This window comes from Bufo bufo, chromosome 2, assembly GCF_905171765.1.
Source record: "Bufo bufo chromosome 2, aBufBuf1.1, whole genome shotgun sequence".
Taxonomy (NCBI): Eukaryota; Metazoa; Chordata; class Amphibia; order Anura; family Bufonidae; genus Bufo; species Bufo bufo.
In genome coordinates this window covers 410,485,816-410,505,728 of record NC_053390.1, presented here as the reverse complement: position 1 = coordinate 410,505,728, position 19,913 = coordinate 410,485,816, and the positions used below count along the sequence as shown (strand labels likewise).

The following is a 19,913-nucleotide window of genomic DNA, read 5'->3' as shown; positions in this document are numbered from 1 at the left end:
GCTAACTTGTGCCAAAAAAAAAAAAATTTCGATGAACTCGCCATGCCCCTCATGGAATACCTTGGGGTGTCTTATTTCCAAAATGGGGTCACATGTGGGGTATTTATACTGCCCTGGCATTCTAGGGGCCCCAAAGCGTGAGAAGAAGTCTGGTATCCAAATGTCTAAAAATGCCCTCCTAAAAGGAATTTGGGCACCTTTGCGCATCTAGGCTGCAAAAAAGTGTCACACATCTGGTATCGCCGTACTCAGGAGAAGTTGGGGAATGTGTTTTGGGGTGTCATTTTACATATACCCATGCTGGGTGAGAGAAATATCTTGGTCAAATGCCAACTTTGTATAAAAAAATGGGAAAAGTTGTCTTTTGCCAAGATATTTCTCTCACCCAGCAAGGGTATATGTAAAATGACACCCCAAAACACATTCCCCAACTTCTCCTGAATACGGCGATACCACATGTGTGACACTTTTTTGCAGCCTAGGTGGGCAAAGGGGCCCATATTCCAAAGAGCACCTTTAGGATTTCACAGGTCATTTACCTACTTACCACACATTAGGGCCCCTGGAAAATGCCAGGGCAGTATAACTACCCCACAAGTGACCCCATTTTGGAAAGAAGACACCCCAAGGTATTCCGTGAGGGGCATGGCGAGTTTCTAGAATTTTTTATTTTTTGTCACAAGTTAGTGGAAAATGATGATTTTTTTTTTTTTTTTTTTTTCATACAAAGTCTCATATTCCACTAACTTGTGACAAAAAATAAAAACTTCCATGAACTCACTATGCCCATCAGCGAATACCTTGGGGTGTCTTCTTTCCAAAATGGGGTCACTTGTGGGGTAGTTATACTGCCCTGGCATTCTAGGGGCCCAAATGTGTGGTAAGGAGTTTGAAATCAAATTCTGTAAAAAATGACCTGTGAAATCCGAAAGGTGCTCTTTGGAATATGGGCCCCTTTGCCCACCTAGGCTGCAAAAAAGTGTCACACATCTGGAATCTCCGTACTCAAGAGAAGGTGGGGAATGTGTTTTGGGGTGTCATTTTACATATACCCATGCTGGGTGAGAGAAATATCTTGGCAAAAGACAACTTTTCCCATTTTTTTATACAAAGTTGGCATTTGACCAAGATATTTATCTCACCCAGCATGGGTATATGTAAAAAGACACCCCAAAACACATTCCCCACCTTCTCCTGAGTACGGAGATACCAGATGTGTGACACTTTTTTGCAGCCTAGGTGGGCAAAGGGGCCCATATTCCAAAGAGCACCTTTTGGATTTCACAGGTCATTTTTTACAGAATTTGATTTCAAACTCCTTACCACACATTTGGGCCCCTAGAATGCCAGGGCAGTATAACTACCCCACAAGTGACCCCATTTTGGAAAGAAGAGACCCCAAGGTATTTCGTGATGGGCATAGTGAGTTCATAGAAGTTTTTATTTTTTGTCACAAGTTAGTGGAATATGAGACTTTGTAAGAAAAAAAAAAAAAATCATCATTTTCCGCTAACTTGTGACAAAAAATAAAAAGTTCTATGAACTCACTATGCCCATCAGCGAATACCTTAGGGTGTGTACTTTCCGAAATGGGGTCATTTGTGGGGTGTTTGTACTGTCTGGCCATTGTAGAACCTCAGGAAACATGACAGGTGCTCAGAAAGTCAGAGCTGCTTCAAAAAGCGGAAATTCACATTTTTGTACCATAGTTTGTAAACGCTATAACTTTTACCCAAACCATTTTTTTTTTACCCAAACATTTTTTTTTTATCAAAGACATGTAGAACTATAAATTTAGAGCAAAATTTCTATATGGATCTCGTTTTTTTTGCAAAATTTTACAACTGAAAGTGAAAAATGTCATTTTTTTGCAAAAAAATCGTTAAATTTCGATTAATAACAAAAAAAGTTAAAATGTCAGCAGCAATGAAATACCACCAAATGAAAGCTCTATTAGTGAGAAGAAAAGGAGGTAAAATTCATTTGGGTGGTAAGTTGCATGACCGAGCAATAAACGGTGAAAGTAGTGTAGGTCAGAAGTGTAAAAAGTGGCCTGGTCTTTCAGGGTGTTTAAGCACTGGGGGCTGAAGTGGTTAAGGAGCAGAATCTGACAGAAAAAAGTACTCAGTACTGATAATAAATACTTTACAAAAGGTATGTTTGTACTGTTATAGCTAATCCCTACGTAGTGCTGTCAGCAGTTTAGCATGGTCAAAACTGCTGACAGATTTAATTTAATGGCAAAAATATGTAGGTATACTATAAAATGTTCTAGAGGCATAGGATATTGATACTGTGCGTATTAATGGAAATTTCAAAGTTTAACCCCTGCCCATCCACCCACTAGTTTTCCCAAACACTGTTCAGACAGGAAAGAAAGGACAATACTGTTTTGTCCCAACGGTTTTTGGGCTGTGTGGCTGGAGTGGGCTAATTAGGCTCTTTTAGGCTAAAATTGAGCTACAGCTGCAATCTTGGTCTTTGCAGTGTTGCCTGTTATAAAACTGGATATACGGCCGTTTGAAATGGATTCCGAAGTTTCTCCAGCTACACTGTTTGAGCAGCTCCCTTTTAGGCTACTTTCACACTAGCGGCACGGACCTCCGGCAGGCTGTTCCATTGGGTGAACAGCCTGCTGAATCCGTCTTGCCGCTAGTGACTGTGTGCCCCCATTGACTATAATGGGGGCGGGGCGGAGTTCCGGCAGAGATACGGAGAGAGGCTGCCGGAATAAATGTCGGACATGTCGTAGATTTATTCCGGCAGCCTCTCGCCGTGCACTGCCGTGCCTCCACCGGAACTCCGCCCCCAGCCCCCATTATAGTCAATGGGGACAGATCGGCCGTCCGGGGGCACACGTTCACTAGCGGCAGGACGGACCCAACAGGTTGTTCACCCGACGGAACAGCCTGCCGGATGTCCGTGCTGCCAGTGTGAAAGTAGCCTTACTGCTATGGTTGTTACAGATAGACCAGAGTGAAAGCCGGTGACCAGGGGCGGGCTGGGCCGGGGGGCAAGGAGGCAATTCCCCCCCAGGCCGCCCTAAAAAAACATCCGCTGGGCCGTCTTTAACAAATATTTTTATTATTTTTATTTTTTTATTCCTCAGGGCCGCACCGCCGATCACCACAGGCGGCGCGGCCCTGGATGTAATTGCGGCGGCGGTGGTGGCGGCGGGCAGTAGGAGATGAGCGCTTCCACTGTGGAAGCGCTCATCTCCATATTCATCTGTATCGCCGTCCTCAGGACAGCGATACAGATGCCTGTGCTGTGGGGCAGGGGAGGGAGAGGCGTGTCCCTCCCCTGTTCTTCTGATAGGCCGCAGGCACTAATGCCTGCAGCCTATCAGAGGCCGGCTCAGGCAGCGCGATGACGTCATTATCCTCGCGCCGCCTGACCCGGGCGGCACACAGCAGGGACACAGGCCGGAAGAGGCCTGCATCGCATCGCTGCTGATGGAGGTAAGTATTAGTGTTTTTTTTTTCTTTCTTTGTGGGGGGAGCTGTCACTATGGGGGGGAGCTGTCACTATGGCTATGGGGGGGGCTGCCACAATAGGGGGGCTGGCACTATGGGGGGGCTGGCACTATGGGGGGGGAGCTGGCACTATGGGAGAACTGGCACTATGGGGGAGCTGGCACTATTGGGGGGGCTGGCACTATTGGGGGGGCTGGCACTATGGGGGGGGGCTGGCACTATGGGCGGGAGCTGTGACTATGGCTATGGGGGGGAGCTGGCACTATGGGGGGGTGGGCTGCCACAATAGGGGGTGCTGGCACTATGGAGGAGCTGGCACTATGGGGGTGAGAACTGGCACTATGGGGGAGCTGTCACTATGGGGAGAGAACTGGCACTATGGGGGAGCTGGCACTATGGGGGTGCTGGCACTATGGGGGGAGTTGGCACTATGGGGGGCTGGCACTATGGGGGAGCTGGCACTATGGGGGGGAGCTGGCACTATGGGGGGAGCTGGCACTATGGGGGGGCTGGCACTATGGGGGAGCTGGCACTATGGGGGAAGCTGGCACTATGGGGGGGAGCTGGCACTATGGGGGGAGCTGGCACTATGGGGGGAGCTGCACTATTGGGGAAGCTGACACTATGGGGGGGCTGACACTATGGGAGGAGCTGGCACTATGGGGGGGCACTATGGGGGCATTTCTTACTGGCACATTATGGGGGGCACCATGGGGGAGAGGAGCACTATGGGGGTATCTGGGGGCTCTAAAGGGGCTTTTTGTAATTATTGGCACATTATGGGGGGCACTATAGGGAAGAATGGCACTATGGGGCATCCGGTGTCACTATAGGGCATTATTTGGGGGCACTATGGGGAAGTGGGGGCTCTAAAGGGGCCTTTTTTATTGGCACATTATGGGGGGCACTATGGCATTTGGTGGCACTGAGGGGGCATTTTTTACTAGCACATTATGGGAGGCACTATAGGGGAGAGCACCACTATGGGGCATTATTTGGGGGCACTATGGGGGAGTGGAGCACTATTGGGGCATATGGTGGCACAAAGAAGGGGCATTTTTTACTGGCACATGTGGGGGAGAGGAGCACTATGGGGGCATCTGCTGGGGGCACTAAGAAGGGGCATTTTTTTTACTGGCATATTATGGGGGCCACTATGGGGAAAGGGGAGAGGAGCACTATGTGGGCATTTACTGGGGCACTATATAGGGGTATTGTATACTGGCATACATTATGGGGACATTAGCTTAACTGCGGGCACTAAGCGGGGGTATTTCATGTACTGTCATATTATAGGGAGAATTATTACTACTAGGGGGTATTATGGGGAGCTTTACTACTACTGGGGGGCTATGAGGAACATGATTACTAGTATGGGCACTATAGGGGCATTATTACTACTAAGTGTGCTTTGGCAGAGAATTATTTCTATTGGTGGGATTTTGGGGAGCACTGTTACTTTGGGGGGCACCCTGGCATAGTATCAGCTTAGCACAATTATTTTTGGGGGACATTATCTTTATACTATTAGTGTCTGGGCGCAGTTATTTTTTAGAGCACTGTGTGGCAATAATTGTTGAAGGGGGCACTATCTGTGTGGTAGTAGTATTTCCAGGGGAACTTTTTCTGCAATATAGTATTGGGGGTGGCAGGAAAGGGTGTTCAGAAGATGTGAAGATGATGGAAATGTGTGAATCTAATGTCTGTTTGTCAATCTCTGCAGAGACGGGAGATGGCAGAAAAATCATCATGGCGGTCTGGTCTGAATGGAGAAGATGAGGAAAGAGAACATCTACAACAAAGGTGACATCACTGGATGTAAGAGGTATGGGGCGCTATGTAGGAGAGGAGATGCTCCGGCTCCTCCCCCTGCCATTTGCCGAAGGAGGATTCAGAGCTAGGTGATGATGGCAAAGGGGGACAGCAGGCCACGGGCGGGTGGCAGATGGTGGGGGGAACCACAGGCCTTGAGCAGGATCTGGAGAGGGAGGAGAGCAGAGGAGCTTCCTGGCTGTAGCCTGCTGTCTATTGTATAATGTGAAGCAGGCAGTGCAGCCAGGACAGGCCCCCCCTCTCCGTATGATGTGTAGAGACAGGCCTCAACAATAGAATGTCAGCTGTACAGTGTTTGTTGGGAGTGTCCTATTATATGTAGGAGGGGCTTATAATAATGGGCGGGGCTAAAATGGGCCACTTGACTGGATTTGCCCCCCAGGACTAAGGCTGCCAGCCCTCCCCTGCCGGTGACCTGTTTCAATAACTTTCCAGACCGGCGCTTACTGTGAGTTTATCACATCTCTGCCATGAAAGGTTGAGATTGGACAACCTCTTTAAGTCACGTGAGTTGTGCCCCAACTATATTGCAGACATAAGTTCAAAAGTGACATTTTCAGGTGGGTAATATGTGTTGAAAGGGGTTCTCAGGGACTTTGATATGTATGGCCTTTCATTTGGTCATCAGATGTTCATTGGTAATCCAATCTCTGGGACACGCATAGGGAGTCTGCTGTGGTAGTGAAATAATAATAAGTCAGTATGACACGCACATGACAGGCATCGCTCTTTAAATCACTGCACACTTCACTTATTTGGGCAGTTACCGGTCCAAAACTGACCAAATAACAACTGTGAACTCAGCATTACAGGTCAATGTTAGCGCCAGGTGCAGAGGCCCAAGATTCTACTGTAGCATGAAAGACCGCACTCCTTTTACACCGTCGTCAGCTGATTCCACATAGATGTCTACAGAACCTGTTCTATTAAACACTTATACAAGTAGAACCCCCCCATCCCCGACAGAGTAGAGAGGATGTCAGCAGTAAGTTTGTGTTGACGTCACTGATTATTTTACCCTCCTCTGATCTGTCAGAACAATAACCACCAAAAAACTGATCCTGTCTGTTGACCATCCGCCTTCACTCGGTCAGCATTTGGTCAGTAATCCATCAGTATTGCTAAAGCCCAAAAAAACAGGAGTGGATCCAAAATACAGATGACACGTAAATGGAATATTTGCATGTCTTCTGTGTTTTGTACCCACTACTGATTTTGGCTACTAAATCATAAGCCAATTCTGATGGGACCATACATGCCTTACAGCTGCTACACATACAGGATCCGTTGTACGTCTCACTTTTCCTTCCTTCTGACAGATCAGAAGAAGAGTCAAATAAATGATGATGTCAACCAGGCCAAAAAGGCAAAATAGTAGCCCAGTCATGGGGTGGGGAGGGTGGGAGAACAGCTTGAAAAGTCCACAGCATGTCACTGATGTCCTCCTCAACAGTCTCTGAGCCAGGAGCCTGACCGCTCGCAACACCAGCTCCCACGCCACTCTCCTCATCACTACTTGCCCGCCTACCAGCGGAAGCAGCAGAAGTCTCCTCCACATCTTGGCTGGACATCAGGCAGGTTGAGTACAGGTGAGGGCACAGGGCCTGCTCCCGGGCCATGCCAACTAAGGGTTGTGTCTGACAAACCCACCGACTCTTGGCTGGGCATGTGTGATGTTACTTGGGATGAAGTGGATGACCGAGTCAACCATCCAAGAACCGCTGGGTTGCTGGTCAAGACACGACCGCTAGATGACACCGGGAGCTCAGGCCTCTCGAAGTGACCCCTGCTGCAACGCCCCCTTACTATGCTGCGACCTGTGCCTGCTCCATAAACATTTAAGCCTCTGCCACTCCCCTGTGTAGGGCCTGTCACTTCTCTGTCTGACATACTGTTAGATCAAATAAATAAAAAGGAAATTAATACACCCCAAAAAAGGCTGTAATTTTGTCACTTCACCACACAACGGCAAATAATACTTTTTTTGCCACTGATACACACTAAAAAAGGATTTAGAACATATAACTGCACTGCACAATGTCAAATAAGATGTAGAAATATTTCCTATTAAAACACCCTGTTAATGGCTGTATCACAAAGCACTTGCACCCCAATAACAAGAAAGGTTTACTGGAATTAAAGAGGTATCATCTATTGCAAACCTGAAAGCAGCAGTATAATGGAAATTTGCCCCAGTCAGTGCAGCAAGGTGTAACAGGATTGTTCCTATTACCCAGGCTGTACACTCCCCTATTGGACCCTGTTCTGCTTCAGTACTGTGGAATAATTCCTCCCTATCCTTTCCCTACACTTCTAATGCTCTTTCCCTGAACTTCTATTCAGCAAAATAAAAGTTTTCAAGTCTTTCCTAGCACTGTCCCTAGTGCCTGCTGACATCTCTCCCTGCACTAAACACAGTGGAAAACGGCAGAATCCAAGATGGCTGAGGCTATTTATAGGGCTGTGACATCACAGGGCTGGCTGGCTGCTGATTGGCTGTATTCATGGCATTATGGGTGATCCCTCATTCCCAGAGTTCTTTGTTCCATGTCCTAACATGTGCAGCAGCCATTTTAGGAAAAAATTTGATTTGTTACCATGAAGCGTGAGGAAATTCGGATTCGGTGCGAATTGAATTTTTCCTGAAATTTAGATCGAATTCCACTTCGTCAACTTCGATTTGCTCATCTCTACTATACAGTAACTGATATAAATCCTGCACTTCCCAGCTTGCAAATCACCATAAAAGGTAAGAAATACTGGGAGATTTCAGCTCTGAAGCCTGCAGAACTATTAATGCAGCTCTGGACAATGATACAGGCTGTAATTTGGGATTAATGTGAATTAAGAAATTTACATTTTCAAAAATGAAATATTTTACACAGATTGATTACATCTTTAAATTATAAAAAGTGGTCACATTTCATCACCAAGCACTGTGGTTCAAAATCTAGTTTTTTACCTTTCTCCAGGAGATGCTTGGAGTTGGAATTGCCTTTACCTCACAAGATAAATAAACCTGGGCTCCAGTCACATTGTGAATCTTTTTAGGTGCCACAGTAATCACAGGAGCTAAAGGGAAAAAGAAAGAAAATGATTGCACCCATACTGAACTCTAATCTTATTTACACAGCTACACATTAGAAGGTAAGGATACAGTATATTTATATGACACCAGGAGACTGGAATTCCAAAGATTTTAGGAAACACACGAAAAAGGCTCATTTAATAATACTCTTAGGCCACATTAACATCAGCAACTGTATTTTCATTCTTCATCTCCACTGTAGGAGCAGAACAACGAAAAAACAGAAGTACAAGATTTGTCACATGGTGGACATTTGGCATTTCAACCGATCCCATTGATTATAATGGGGTCTGTTGGGTTCTGGTCATATGAATTTGCCCTATTGTTTCAGTATTTTTGATGAGAGCTGTAATTGGGGGCCCTGTGGTGCCGATTAAAACGCGGACGCCTCTGTTGGCAACAACGGCAGAGGAGTGATAAAAAGGGAGATCACTGTGCAACACTTGTTGCCAGCTGCCAGTTGGCATTCATGTTTTTCAAGCAGTGGAAGTAATATGTTTTTTAGGATCTGAAATTCCTCTATATTTTGAACTGTATACAACTCTACAGCAGTGTATGGAGAGTGCAAAAAACAAAATAACCCATCTTTACCTATTAATACAAAATCATTTGCGTGGGAAGTGAATATTGTGTTTTGCTAAGTAGAATAGCTGGTATTAATTAGAAACATTTCCTGAAGCTCATTTGTAGTACTGTATATGCCAGTGATGGCGAACCTATGGCACGGGTGCCAGAGGCGGCACTCAGAGCCCTCTCTGTGGGCACCCGCACCCTGGAAAAAGTCTATGGTGTACCAATATGCCTTAGACTTTTCCTGCAATTCATTCAGCACAGGACGCACTATGAACAGCACTGGCAGTTCACTGAATGTGGGCAGGCTATTATAGCTAAATAATAAAGTACATGCAAGATCTACTATACTGGACTGTAATATTCAGGGTAAATTGCTGTGTTGGCACTTTGTGATAAATAATTAGGTTTTGGGTTGCAGTTTGGGCACTCGGTCTCTAAAAGGTTCGCCATCACTGGTATATGCCATCGTGGGCAGAAAACTGGGAAAAGCCATGTGTGAACACTGAATTTAGGACATACTGTAAGCAGCTTATATATATATATATATATATATATATATAGCAAAGGAAGTCCGCAGCACTCCTTGCTGGGGGTTTATGGAGTAGAAGGAGATGGCGTCTTAGCTCCTGTAGATGCACGCCGTTACTCCTATATATATACACCATATTTTTCACCCTATAAGACGTACCGGCCCATAAGACAATAATAAATAAAAAAATTCCATTACGCCTCAGGTCAGACCACGAATCAGACCCCCAATGTTAATAAGACCCTCAATCAGACTTCATATCAGCCCCCCAATGCCATATATCAGCCCTCCAGCGGCATATATTAGCCCCCCAATGCAATATATCATCCCCCCAGCCTCTTATATCAGCCTCCCAATGCCATATATCAACCCCGCAGCCTCATATATCAGCCCCTCAGCCTCATATATCAGCCCCTCAGCCTCATATATCAGCTCCCCAGCCTTATATGTCAGCCTCCATCCATCAGCGCAAATAAAATAAATAAACTACTTATCTCTCCTGCTCCTGGACGCTTCCGCTCCTCACCGCCAGCGCTCTCTATGTCTTCTTTCTGGTCCTCGGCTGTCGGCTGTGAAGGCTGCGCACAGCATGAGGTCACATGTGTGCAGCCCTGCACAGCCAACAGCCGAGGACCAGGAAGCGGTGATGAGTACAGAGCTTTCACCGTTTCCCGATCCTCCGGTACTAATCAGCGCTTCCATAATGGAAGCGCTGATTAGTATTCACCTCATAAGACGCAGGGGCATTTCCCCCCCACTTTTTTGGGGGGGAAATGTGTCTTATGGGCAAAAAATACGGTATATTATAAATTTTATATATATATAACATATATATATATATATCCATAAGAAAACTGTGGCAGCACTCCCTTGAAAGCTGTATAGGATGTAGGGTGCCCGCGATAGTCCCTCGATTCAGGAGGAACCGGCTTCGCACGGGTATAGTTCATCTATTTCATTTAATGTTTGTGTGTGTCGTTAAAAGATATCCACAGTATCCCCCATAACAGTGACCTCTACAGTACCCCGCCCTCTTAACAGTGAACTCCACAGCCCCTCACCCCTTAACACTGACCCTCCCACAGTGCCCCGCCTCCTTAAAATGGGACCTCCACAGCAGCCCATGCCCTTAACTTTGACCTTCACAGAAGCCTGCCCCTTTAAGACTGGCCGAAACACGTGTCATCGGGTGCTTTACCCATAGCCATATATGTCATTGTTCCATTGACATTACTAATGCTGTCTTTGAGTTAAAGAGCTTAAAAGGGGTTGGATACAATCTTACAAAACCTCAGAGTATAGTGCACAACCTAAGAACTATTGATATGTGTCAAATTTATTCATACTCAAATAGTAATAGCAACTTAGTAATTTCATTTGACTTGCACTGGTGCAGCGTCCAGCTGCAGGGTTTTTGGGTACTGTACTCTTTGCACTGTATGTCTTACAGCCTATGTATGGGGACACCAATTGTTGGTAGGTTAGGTTGGCACCACTCCTTCCTCTGCAAGAAGTGAAGTCAGTTTTATGCAGACATTGAGTGAAGTAGAAGTAAGGAGCAGGAAAACCTTTTACCCTATAGCAGTGGCGTAGCTATAGGGGTCGCAGCGGTCGCAATTGCGACCGGGCCCCTAAGTCAGGGGGGCCCACGGGGCCCCCCAGGAGAGACAGAGTCCCAGACCCAGTAAACAATGAAAGCGCTGCTTCAGAACTGTCTGCAGGCAGCGCTAGTGATTTACATACGATTCCGGCTAAGTTCACATAGTGGTGGGGGCAGAGGCAGAGCGTGTGTATGTGCAGGCACATTCAGGAGAGGGCGTGGCTCCGCTCGGTAGAGTTGTGAGCCGGACATCGATGTGAAGCTGTGCATGCCTGCTGCAGGGAGTGAGTGAGGTGAGGCGGCGTGACCAGCAGAGCTCTACAGAACAATGGTGCTGGGTGGGATGGAATGGGGACTGACTGGGAGATACCAGCACAGCAGCCAGCATGAGCAGAGGCTTGACTGATGTGGAAGGGTCGGCCACTCCTGCTACAGGCTGGTAGGGCCAGGGGCCCAGGACCTAGTTGCTAGTAGTCTGTGTGTAAACCAGCCAGTTTGTACTGGTTTCCCCAGATTGTGATGGCTTGGGATGGGGCTGGGTTCTACTTGCACTGGGTGAGTGACACTGCTGTAATGTGGCTGTACAGCATGTCACCTCAGTTTGGGGGGTACACTGCCACTACCTTGCCTCCTGATGTATCCCCGTTTTAGACTTGACCTAAAGGCATTCTGTCACCTCTCCTAACTCAAAATCGGATTTTAAAGCTTACTTTGAATCGGCTGTGCTCTTCTATCTTGTAATCCGCCCAGTAGTTTAGGAGAAAAACGACATTTAAGATTATTCAAATTAGCCCTGAAGGTGCCCAGAGGGGCGTTATGTTCCCCTTTGTGTGCCCAGTAACGCCCCTCTTACAGTGCCCAAAACGCCTTCCTTCCGAATGCCTAACCACCCACAGCGTCTCATCCCTCTCCTCCCCCTCCCTGACGGCCGAGCGAAGTCTCGCGCAGACGCAGTACCCACTGAGGGCTGCACCAGTGCGATCTGCAGGAGACTGAGGGAAGAGCGAGCATCGGACATCACTGGGCTCGGCGCATTCCCAGTGACGAGGATGAAGCTCCTGCCCTCAGTCTCCTGCAGATCGCACTGGTGCAGCCCTCAGTGGGTACTGCGTCTGTGCGAGACTACACTCGGACGTGAGGGAGGGGGAGGAGAGGGATGAGAGGCTGTGGGCGGTTAGGCATTCTGAAGGAAGGCGTTTTGGGCACTGTAAGAGGGGCGTTACTGGTCACACAAAGGGGAACATAACGCCCCTCTGGGCACCTTCAGGGCTAATTTGAATAATCTTAAAAGTCGTTTTTCTCCTAAACTACTGGACGGATTACAAGATAGAAGAGCACAGCCGATTCAAAGTAAGCTGTGCGGCATGACTGCTTTAAAATCCGATTTTGAGTTAGGAAAGGTGACAGATTCCCTTTAAAGTGTCAACTACTGTACATTCACATAGCTGTGGTGCCACAGGCACGGCAGCGCCATAGCCATGTGAACGTAGCAGCCTAACCTTAAGTCAATTATCACTTTAAAGGGGTTGTCTCATCATAGACAATGGGGGCATATTGCTAGGCTATGCCCCCATTGTCTTATAGGTGCGGGTCTCACCACTGGGACCCGCACCTATATCGAGAACGGAGCCTCGCAAGGTGGTGGCTGGAGGACTCCAGTCCGGCCATTACCAAGCCGGCTCCCCATAGAAGTGAATGGGAGCGTACCGCGAATGACCGGCCACCGCTCCCATTCACTTCTACGGGCTCGACGGAAATAGACGAGCCAGTACTCGGCTATTTTCACCGGCCCCATAGAAAATGAATGGAGAGCAGCTGTACATGCACTTATTGCATTAAAATGTATTTTCTCTGTGAGATTTTAGTTCTGCCATTGGGCATGGTGGGCGTGCAGGGGTCTGGTGGTGTTAGGAAATGGTATTGAGGTAAGGGGGGGCCGAAACTGAACTCTTGCCCCAGGGCCCATGAGCCTATAGCTACGCCCCTGCCTGTAGATTAAAATGGCAGCAAAGTGACACCTTATGTGCCAGCCCTTAAGGGAAAGAGATACTGGATTCTACAGAAGGTTAAGTGACCATAGTGGAAGTAGTGCTGATCACCTGGCAGAGAAAGTAAATGCATTTACATTGAGGCTACAGATCTCTATGCATGTGGTTGGAGCAAATAAACTTCATATAACAGTGAGTTTCACAGCACCCCACTACCTTGACATTGACCTCCTCAGGGGCCCGCCCCCTTAACAGTGACCAATACAGCACCCTGCCCTTTAACACTGACCTCCATAGGGGACCGTCCCCTTATCTGTGAACTCATCTGTTCCCTGCCCCTTAACAGAGACCTCCAAAGCGTCCGTCCCTTTAACAGTGACTGCCACAGTACCCCGTTCCCTTAACAGTGACCACCACAGTACCCCGCTCCCTTCACAGTGACCTCACAGTACCCTGCTGACTTAACAGTGACCTCCACAGCAGCTGCCCCTTTAATAGTGGCCCCTGCCCCCTTAACAGTGACCTCCACAGTGCCCATCCCTTTAACAGTGACCTCCACAGCGGCCTGCCCCCTTAACAGTAACATCCACAGTGAACGCCCCTTTAACAGTGACCTCCACAGTGGCCGCCACTTTAACAGTGACCTTCACAGCAGCTGCCCTTTTAATAGTGGCCCCTGCCCCCTTAACATTGACCTCCACAGCGACCTGCCCCCTTTACGGCTAGGGCTACATGACGACATATGTCGCGTGACATTTTGTTGTACCAATGTCGCGCAACAATTGTTATAATGATAGGCTATGGTGTCGCACTGCGACATGAGACATGCTGCGACTGCAACACAACAGTTGCAAAAAATCCATCCAAGATGGATGCATGTAGCAGTGTAGTTGTGCCCTATGTGTCGTGCGACTTATTGTCTTTGTGTAACCCTAGCCTAAAGCTGACCTACAGCAGTAAAGAAAAATGGCTAGGTTGTTATTGAAACCTGGAGTAAAACTATGTGTATGTTGATACTAAGGACCTGCGAGCTTCTATTGGCTGATAAGGGACATGTGACTGTGTGTATGGCAGTTGGGATATGAAGAAAAAGACCTGCGGCTTCTATTGGCTAATGTAGGTCATGTGATGTGCCATATTTGCATTTTTGGGGGAATATCTCAGGAATGGTACGTCCTAGAGAGCTTAGACCCTGTCTAAAACCTTACCGGACACCTGATGTACCTGTGTGCCAAATTTGGTGAAGATAGGTCAAGTTGTTTGGTAGCGCAAAAAGAACAGACAGACAGAAACTAATTTTGATATATATAAGAGGTATATATATATATATTTATTTATTTATTCTGCCATAGAACTACTTCAAACTCAGAAGAAGACATGATGACAACTAATGCAGCAAGAGCAGCACAAAGACTCCATCAATATACAGCTCAGCTTCCTAGACCCTTGTATGTTACAATATGCATTCATGTAAATGAGGAGGAATACTAACTGTTGTTGGATCTGAATTTTCAAGTTTTAAATGGAGTTAGGTGGCAAGTGGTAACATATTATAGCTATGGATAGTGGATGGAGGTAGAGTAAGCCTTTAAAATCAGTGAGGTACATAAAAGAAATGGGCTTCATTGCAAAAATCTAAATGGGTTTGCCATTATAGTGCTGATTTTTTGCCCCAGAGAAGAAGAGCTAAACAATGTCTGGTCCTGGAAACCAAATGTATTTTTCAAAAATATCACGTATAAACAACAGTGTTCAGGATGACAAAAAATAAAATCAAGGTAAATAAAATAAAAAAACACAGGTAATAATGAAAACACTATATGATCTCAAAATAAAAAAAAAGACCTCCATGAAATTATTATGACATGATAATAAACACAGTCGATACAAATAGCAGAGAAAACCATTACTGGTCACCCCTGGTGCTCATCTATTATACTAGGGAGTGACAATAGCTCAGTATGGCATATTCTGTTGGTATACTGTATGCACATGGAATAATGAGCAATCCACATAGGAGCCAGGACTCCCACAGACACCTTGGCAGCTGCGAGAGGTCACATCATTTATCCAAAATAGATGTGAAGGAAAAAAGGACCATCTGGTAAAAGACATGCCTTCTGCAAATTTACCTTTGAAACAAGTATATCTGCATGTGGAAGTGCCTAATTGACTGTGTTGGAAGATTATGCAGCTCACACAAACCCCCCAAATTATTCCCCCTGAGACACAGCATTAATACCTGCCAAGTGCCTGCTAGCCTCCTTTGTTGTCTATACGACTGTTTGAAACGTACAGCCATCTAAAAACATCTGAGATGTCTCTTTAAAGTGGCTATAACAATGATAGATAGACATAGATAGATATGAGGTAAATATATATGATATAGATAGATAGATAGATAGATAGATAGATATGAGATAGATAGATAGATAGATATGAGATAGATAGATAGAGAGATAGATAGATAGATAGATAGATAGATAGATAGATAGATAGATATGAGATAGATAGATAGGAGATAGATAGATAGATAGATAGATAGATAGATAGATAGATGAGATAGATATGAGATAGAAAAATAGATAGATAGATAGATAGATAGATAGATAGATAGATAGATAGATATGATATAGATAGATAGATAGATAGATAGATATGATATAGATAGATAGATAGATAGATAGATAGATAGATAGATAGATAGATAGATAGATGATAGATTCTGCACAAGTCATGGACAAGTCCTGAGGGATCCATGCCTGGTTCATTTTAATGAACGTGAGCTTGTCCACATTGGCTGTGGACAGGCGGCTGCGCTTGTCTGCGATGACGCCCCCTGCCGTGCTAAACACACGTTCAGATAATACACTGGCCGCAGGGCAGTCCAGAACCTCCCAAAAGTAAAGGGCAAGTTCAGGCCATATGCCCAATTTGGAAACCCAGAAGTTGAATGGGGCAGACCCATCAGTCAGTACGTGTAGGCGTGTGCACACATGCTGCTCCACTATGTTTTTCCACATTTCAGCCCTGCTAACTCTCCCTTCTGAAGTGCTGGTGGTGCCCCAGCTGCGTTGGCGACTTCTTCCTTTTCCTCTACCTTCGCCTTGTGCTTCCACTGAGCCCCCAATGCCATCAGCAGCGCGTCTACCAGCCTAAAGCACTCACAGACAGCCCGCACTTTCTGCAGCAGCTGTGACATATCGGGGTAATTTTTCAGGAACCTCTGCACCACCAAATTCAGCACATGCGCCAGGCAAGGGATGCGCGTCAGAAAGTGCGGGCCCAGAGCTGCTACGAGATTTCGCCCATTATCGCACACCACCAGGCCGGGCTTGAGGCTCACTGGCACCAACCACTCATCGGTCTGTTGTTCCATACCCGTCCACAGCTCCTGCGAGGTATGGGGTTTTTCCCCCAAACAGATGAGTTTCAAAACAGCCTGCTGTCGTTTCCCCCTGGCTGTGCTGAAGTTGGTGGAGAAGGTGTTACGCTGACCGAATGAGGAGGCAGTAGAGGAAGCGGAGTAGGAGGAGGAGGCAACAGAAGGCAACGAGAAACGTCCTGCGATCCTCGGTGGAGGAAGGACTTGCACCAAACTGCTATCCGCCTCAGGCCCAGCCGCCACTGCATTTACCCAGTGTGCAGTTAGGAGATATAGCGTCCCTGCCCATGCTTACTGGTCCGCGTATCAGTGGTTATGTGGACCTTGCCACAGATGGCATTGCGCAGTGCACACCTGATTTTGTCCGCCACTTGGTTGTGCAGGGCAGGGATGGCTCGCCTGGAAAAGTAGTGGCTGCTGGGAACCACGTACTGTGAGGTTAAGGTTTTTAAAAGTCTCCATCTCCACCAGATGGAATGACAGCATTTCAAAGGCCAGGAATTTTGAAATGCTGGCATTCAGGACCAAGGATCGCTGGTGGGTAGGGGAGTACTTCCTCTTTAGGAACGCTTCCATGGGACAGTGTAGAGATGCTTGGTGATGGTGACGGTGGTGGAGGTGGTGGTGTCGCTGACACATCTTCTGTTTGCGGGCTGGCAGGTGCCACTGTTACTCCAGAGGGGAGGAAGAGGCCGAGACTGCAGCAGAAGAGGCGGTATATGTCACCCACCGATGTACCAGACGGATTAACAATATTAATTTCCCTGTCATGTATGCAGTGCAGGTGTACCTCACACCAAAAATGGGTATATGTCACCCACCGAACTAACAGATGGATTAACTATATTCATTTTCCTGTCACGGATGCAGTGCAGGTGTACCTGACACCAAAAATGGGTATATGTCACCCACCGATCTAACAGACGGATTAACTATATTAATTTCCCTGTTACGGATGTAGTGCAGGTGTACCTCACACAAAAAATGGGTATATGTCACCCACCGAACTAACAGACAGATTAACTATATTAATTTCCCTGTTACGGATGTAGTGCAGGTGTACCTCACACAAAAAATGGGTATATGTCACTCACCGAACTAACAGATGGATTAACTATATTAATTTCCCTGTCATGTATGCAGTGCAGATGTACCTCACACAGAAAATGGGTATATGTCACCCACCAAACTAACAGACGGATTAACTATATTAATTTTCCTGTCACTGATGGGCGGTGCTACACGTGATCCAGTTGTATAGAGGCTGGGTCACATGATGCACCGGCCAATCACACCCATGCCATTACTAGGCATGGCTGTGATGGCTTCTAAGTGCCCACAGCTTAAAGGCTTGTTGATTGGCTGCCCTGCAGCCTTTCCAAAAGCTTTATTAAATGCCCGAACACCGAACTTGAACCCGAACTTTTGCTGCAAAGTTCAGGTCCGGGTACCTGAACTCGCAAAGTTCGGTACGGACCCGAACTATGCAGTTCGGGTTCGCTCAACACTAATTACCATGTATTATTATACATAGTCAACTATACAAAAAAGTGCAAACTGTTGTATTTATTCTTATTCTTGTCCTGACCAGACACTACCATGTGCATTTCAAGGAGTCTTCATAGAAACAAGCTCACAAAGGTCTTTTGTGTTAAGGGAAAGCCTTTGCGTCTTCTTGCCAAGACTTTGTGAATCTGTCCCCACCATCCGCTTCCTTCTTTGGAATGATGTAAATGCACAAAATATTAGGAAAATGTATCATTCCCCTTAGCATCTTTTTGGCGTAAGAAAGTGGCAAATCCATCCATTCAATGTATTTGTGACTTTTCTATTCACAATCTGCATTTTACACCTCCCTTAACAATTCTACAGAAAGGGGGTGTTTTGAGGGCAGGGACATCAGCCCCAGCTAATTCATCATTATTTATGTCAGAAACTGGCGGAAATAATGACAGAAATCTACAGAAGATTTTGATTCCAGCGCACAGAGGCGGAGGAGGCAAGTAATTTACGAAGAGGCCTGCGCCTTGACATACATTACATGCCTCCTGTGGCAGTGCAGGCCCTATCAAGGCTGGTGTAACAGACGCTGGCCTTGATAAATGAATATTCTACACCCTCTCCTTTTCCCAAGATAGCATGTATGCTACTACCCTAGAACCTTATAGAGCTTCAGAAGGGGTTAAAAATGCAAAGCATAAGAGGGAATTTATTAACACAGCTCTCTCTTATGACAGTCTGTATGTGAATCCCACTGGAGTTAGATGGACCTATCCTCAGGATAGGTCTCAATATCTGATTGGTGGGGGTCCTACTCCTGGTACTTTTGCCGATCAGCTATTTGATGAGGCTGCCGTGCTCCGGTGAGTGATGCGGCCTCCTCACATCTTACCAAGTAATGAGCTGTATATTGTATAGTGGATGTGCTTGGTATAGCGGCTCAGCCCCATTCACTTGAATGGGAATGAGCTGTGTCTAGGCCATGTGACTAATGAACGTGATGTCACTGGCCTAGGAAGAGGCCGCAGTGCTTACCAGAGCACCACGTCTCTTCAAACAGCTGATCAGTGAGGATCCCGAGTCAGATCTCTACTAATTAGACAATCCTGTAGATACGTGTCACCGCCACTTCTGTGAAAAGGTCTGGCAGACGTTCTTCTCTACCTCTTGTATGATGTTCTTTGTTTTGGTTTCACTTTCTCATCTCCTTTCCTTCTGCCAGGTGTCACTTATTTAGACATAATCGTCTTCCTTTATATTCCCTCCCATACTGCCTCCTTTTGCGGTTTATACTACTTCCTGGATGAAGTGTTCACTGCTGGAGGCTGCATCTGCTGTTTGCTCAGATAAGTCCTTTACTTTATTGTGTTTGCTTGCTGGCTTGATTCTAGGTGACCCTGACTCCCTCCGTATTAAGTGCAGGGAGCCGGTGGTCATGTCCCCTCACTATTATAGGGTTTTCAGGTGTCACACAGGCTTAGGTACGTGGGCATGCAATCGTCTACCATCGAGACCCTTGTATGTGCATAGCAGTCAGGGAGAGCTCTTAGGGTTTTATAGGGCTCACCTAATAGCTCCTTAGTTTGGGATCAAGCCAGTCGCTCGTTTATTTATAAGTTCCAGCTATCTGCAAATCTCATCCATGACAATAGGCCATCAATATCAATATCCTGGGCAAACCCTTTAAGAGTGGATTTGGGGGAATTTAGATGCTGTTTTCATTGTCTACTGTATTTATTACTGTTTTGCGTCAAATCTGTATTGGTGTATTGCCGAATTAACCTACTGAGCTAAGCTGTGACAGTTAGGCTCATGCTGCTATGATAAATAATGCCCAGTATATGATAGTAGGTTTTTATAATATGCATTGAAGCATAGAAATATTCATGTCATTAAATGACACAGTGTCAGAGTCAAGACATTTATATGCAGGGAAAGAAG

General features: G+C 46.3%; 1 protein-coding gene across 1 annotated transcript in view; it reads right to left on the bottom strand.

The window, feature by feature from the left end:
• The window catches only part of IGFBPL1 (insulin like growth factor binding protein like 1), a 51,312-nt gene that overhangs the window by 9,218 nt on the left and 22,181 nt on the right, over window positions 1–19,913 (bottom strand). Inside the window, exon 2 of the mRNA XM_040420344.1 lies at window positions 8,272–8,381. Within this exon, the coding sequence (XP_040276278.1) occupies window positions 8,272–8,381 (110 nt within the window). The remainder of the gene's footprint in view (window positions 1–8,271; window positions 8,382–19,913) is intronic.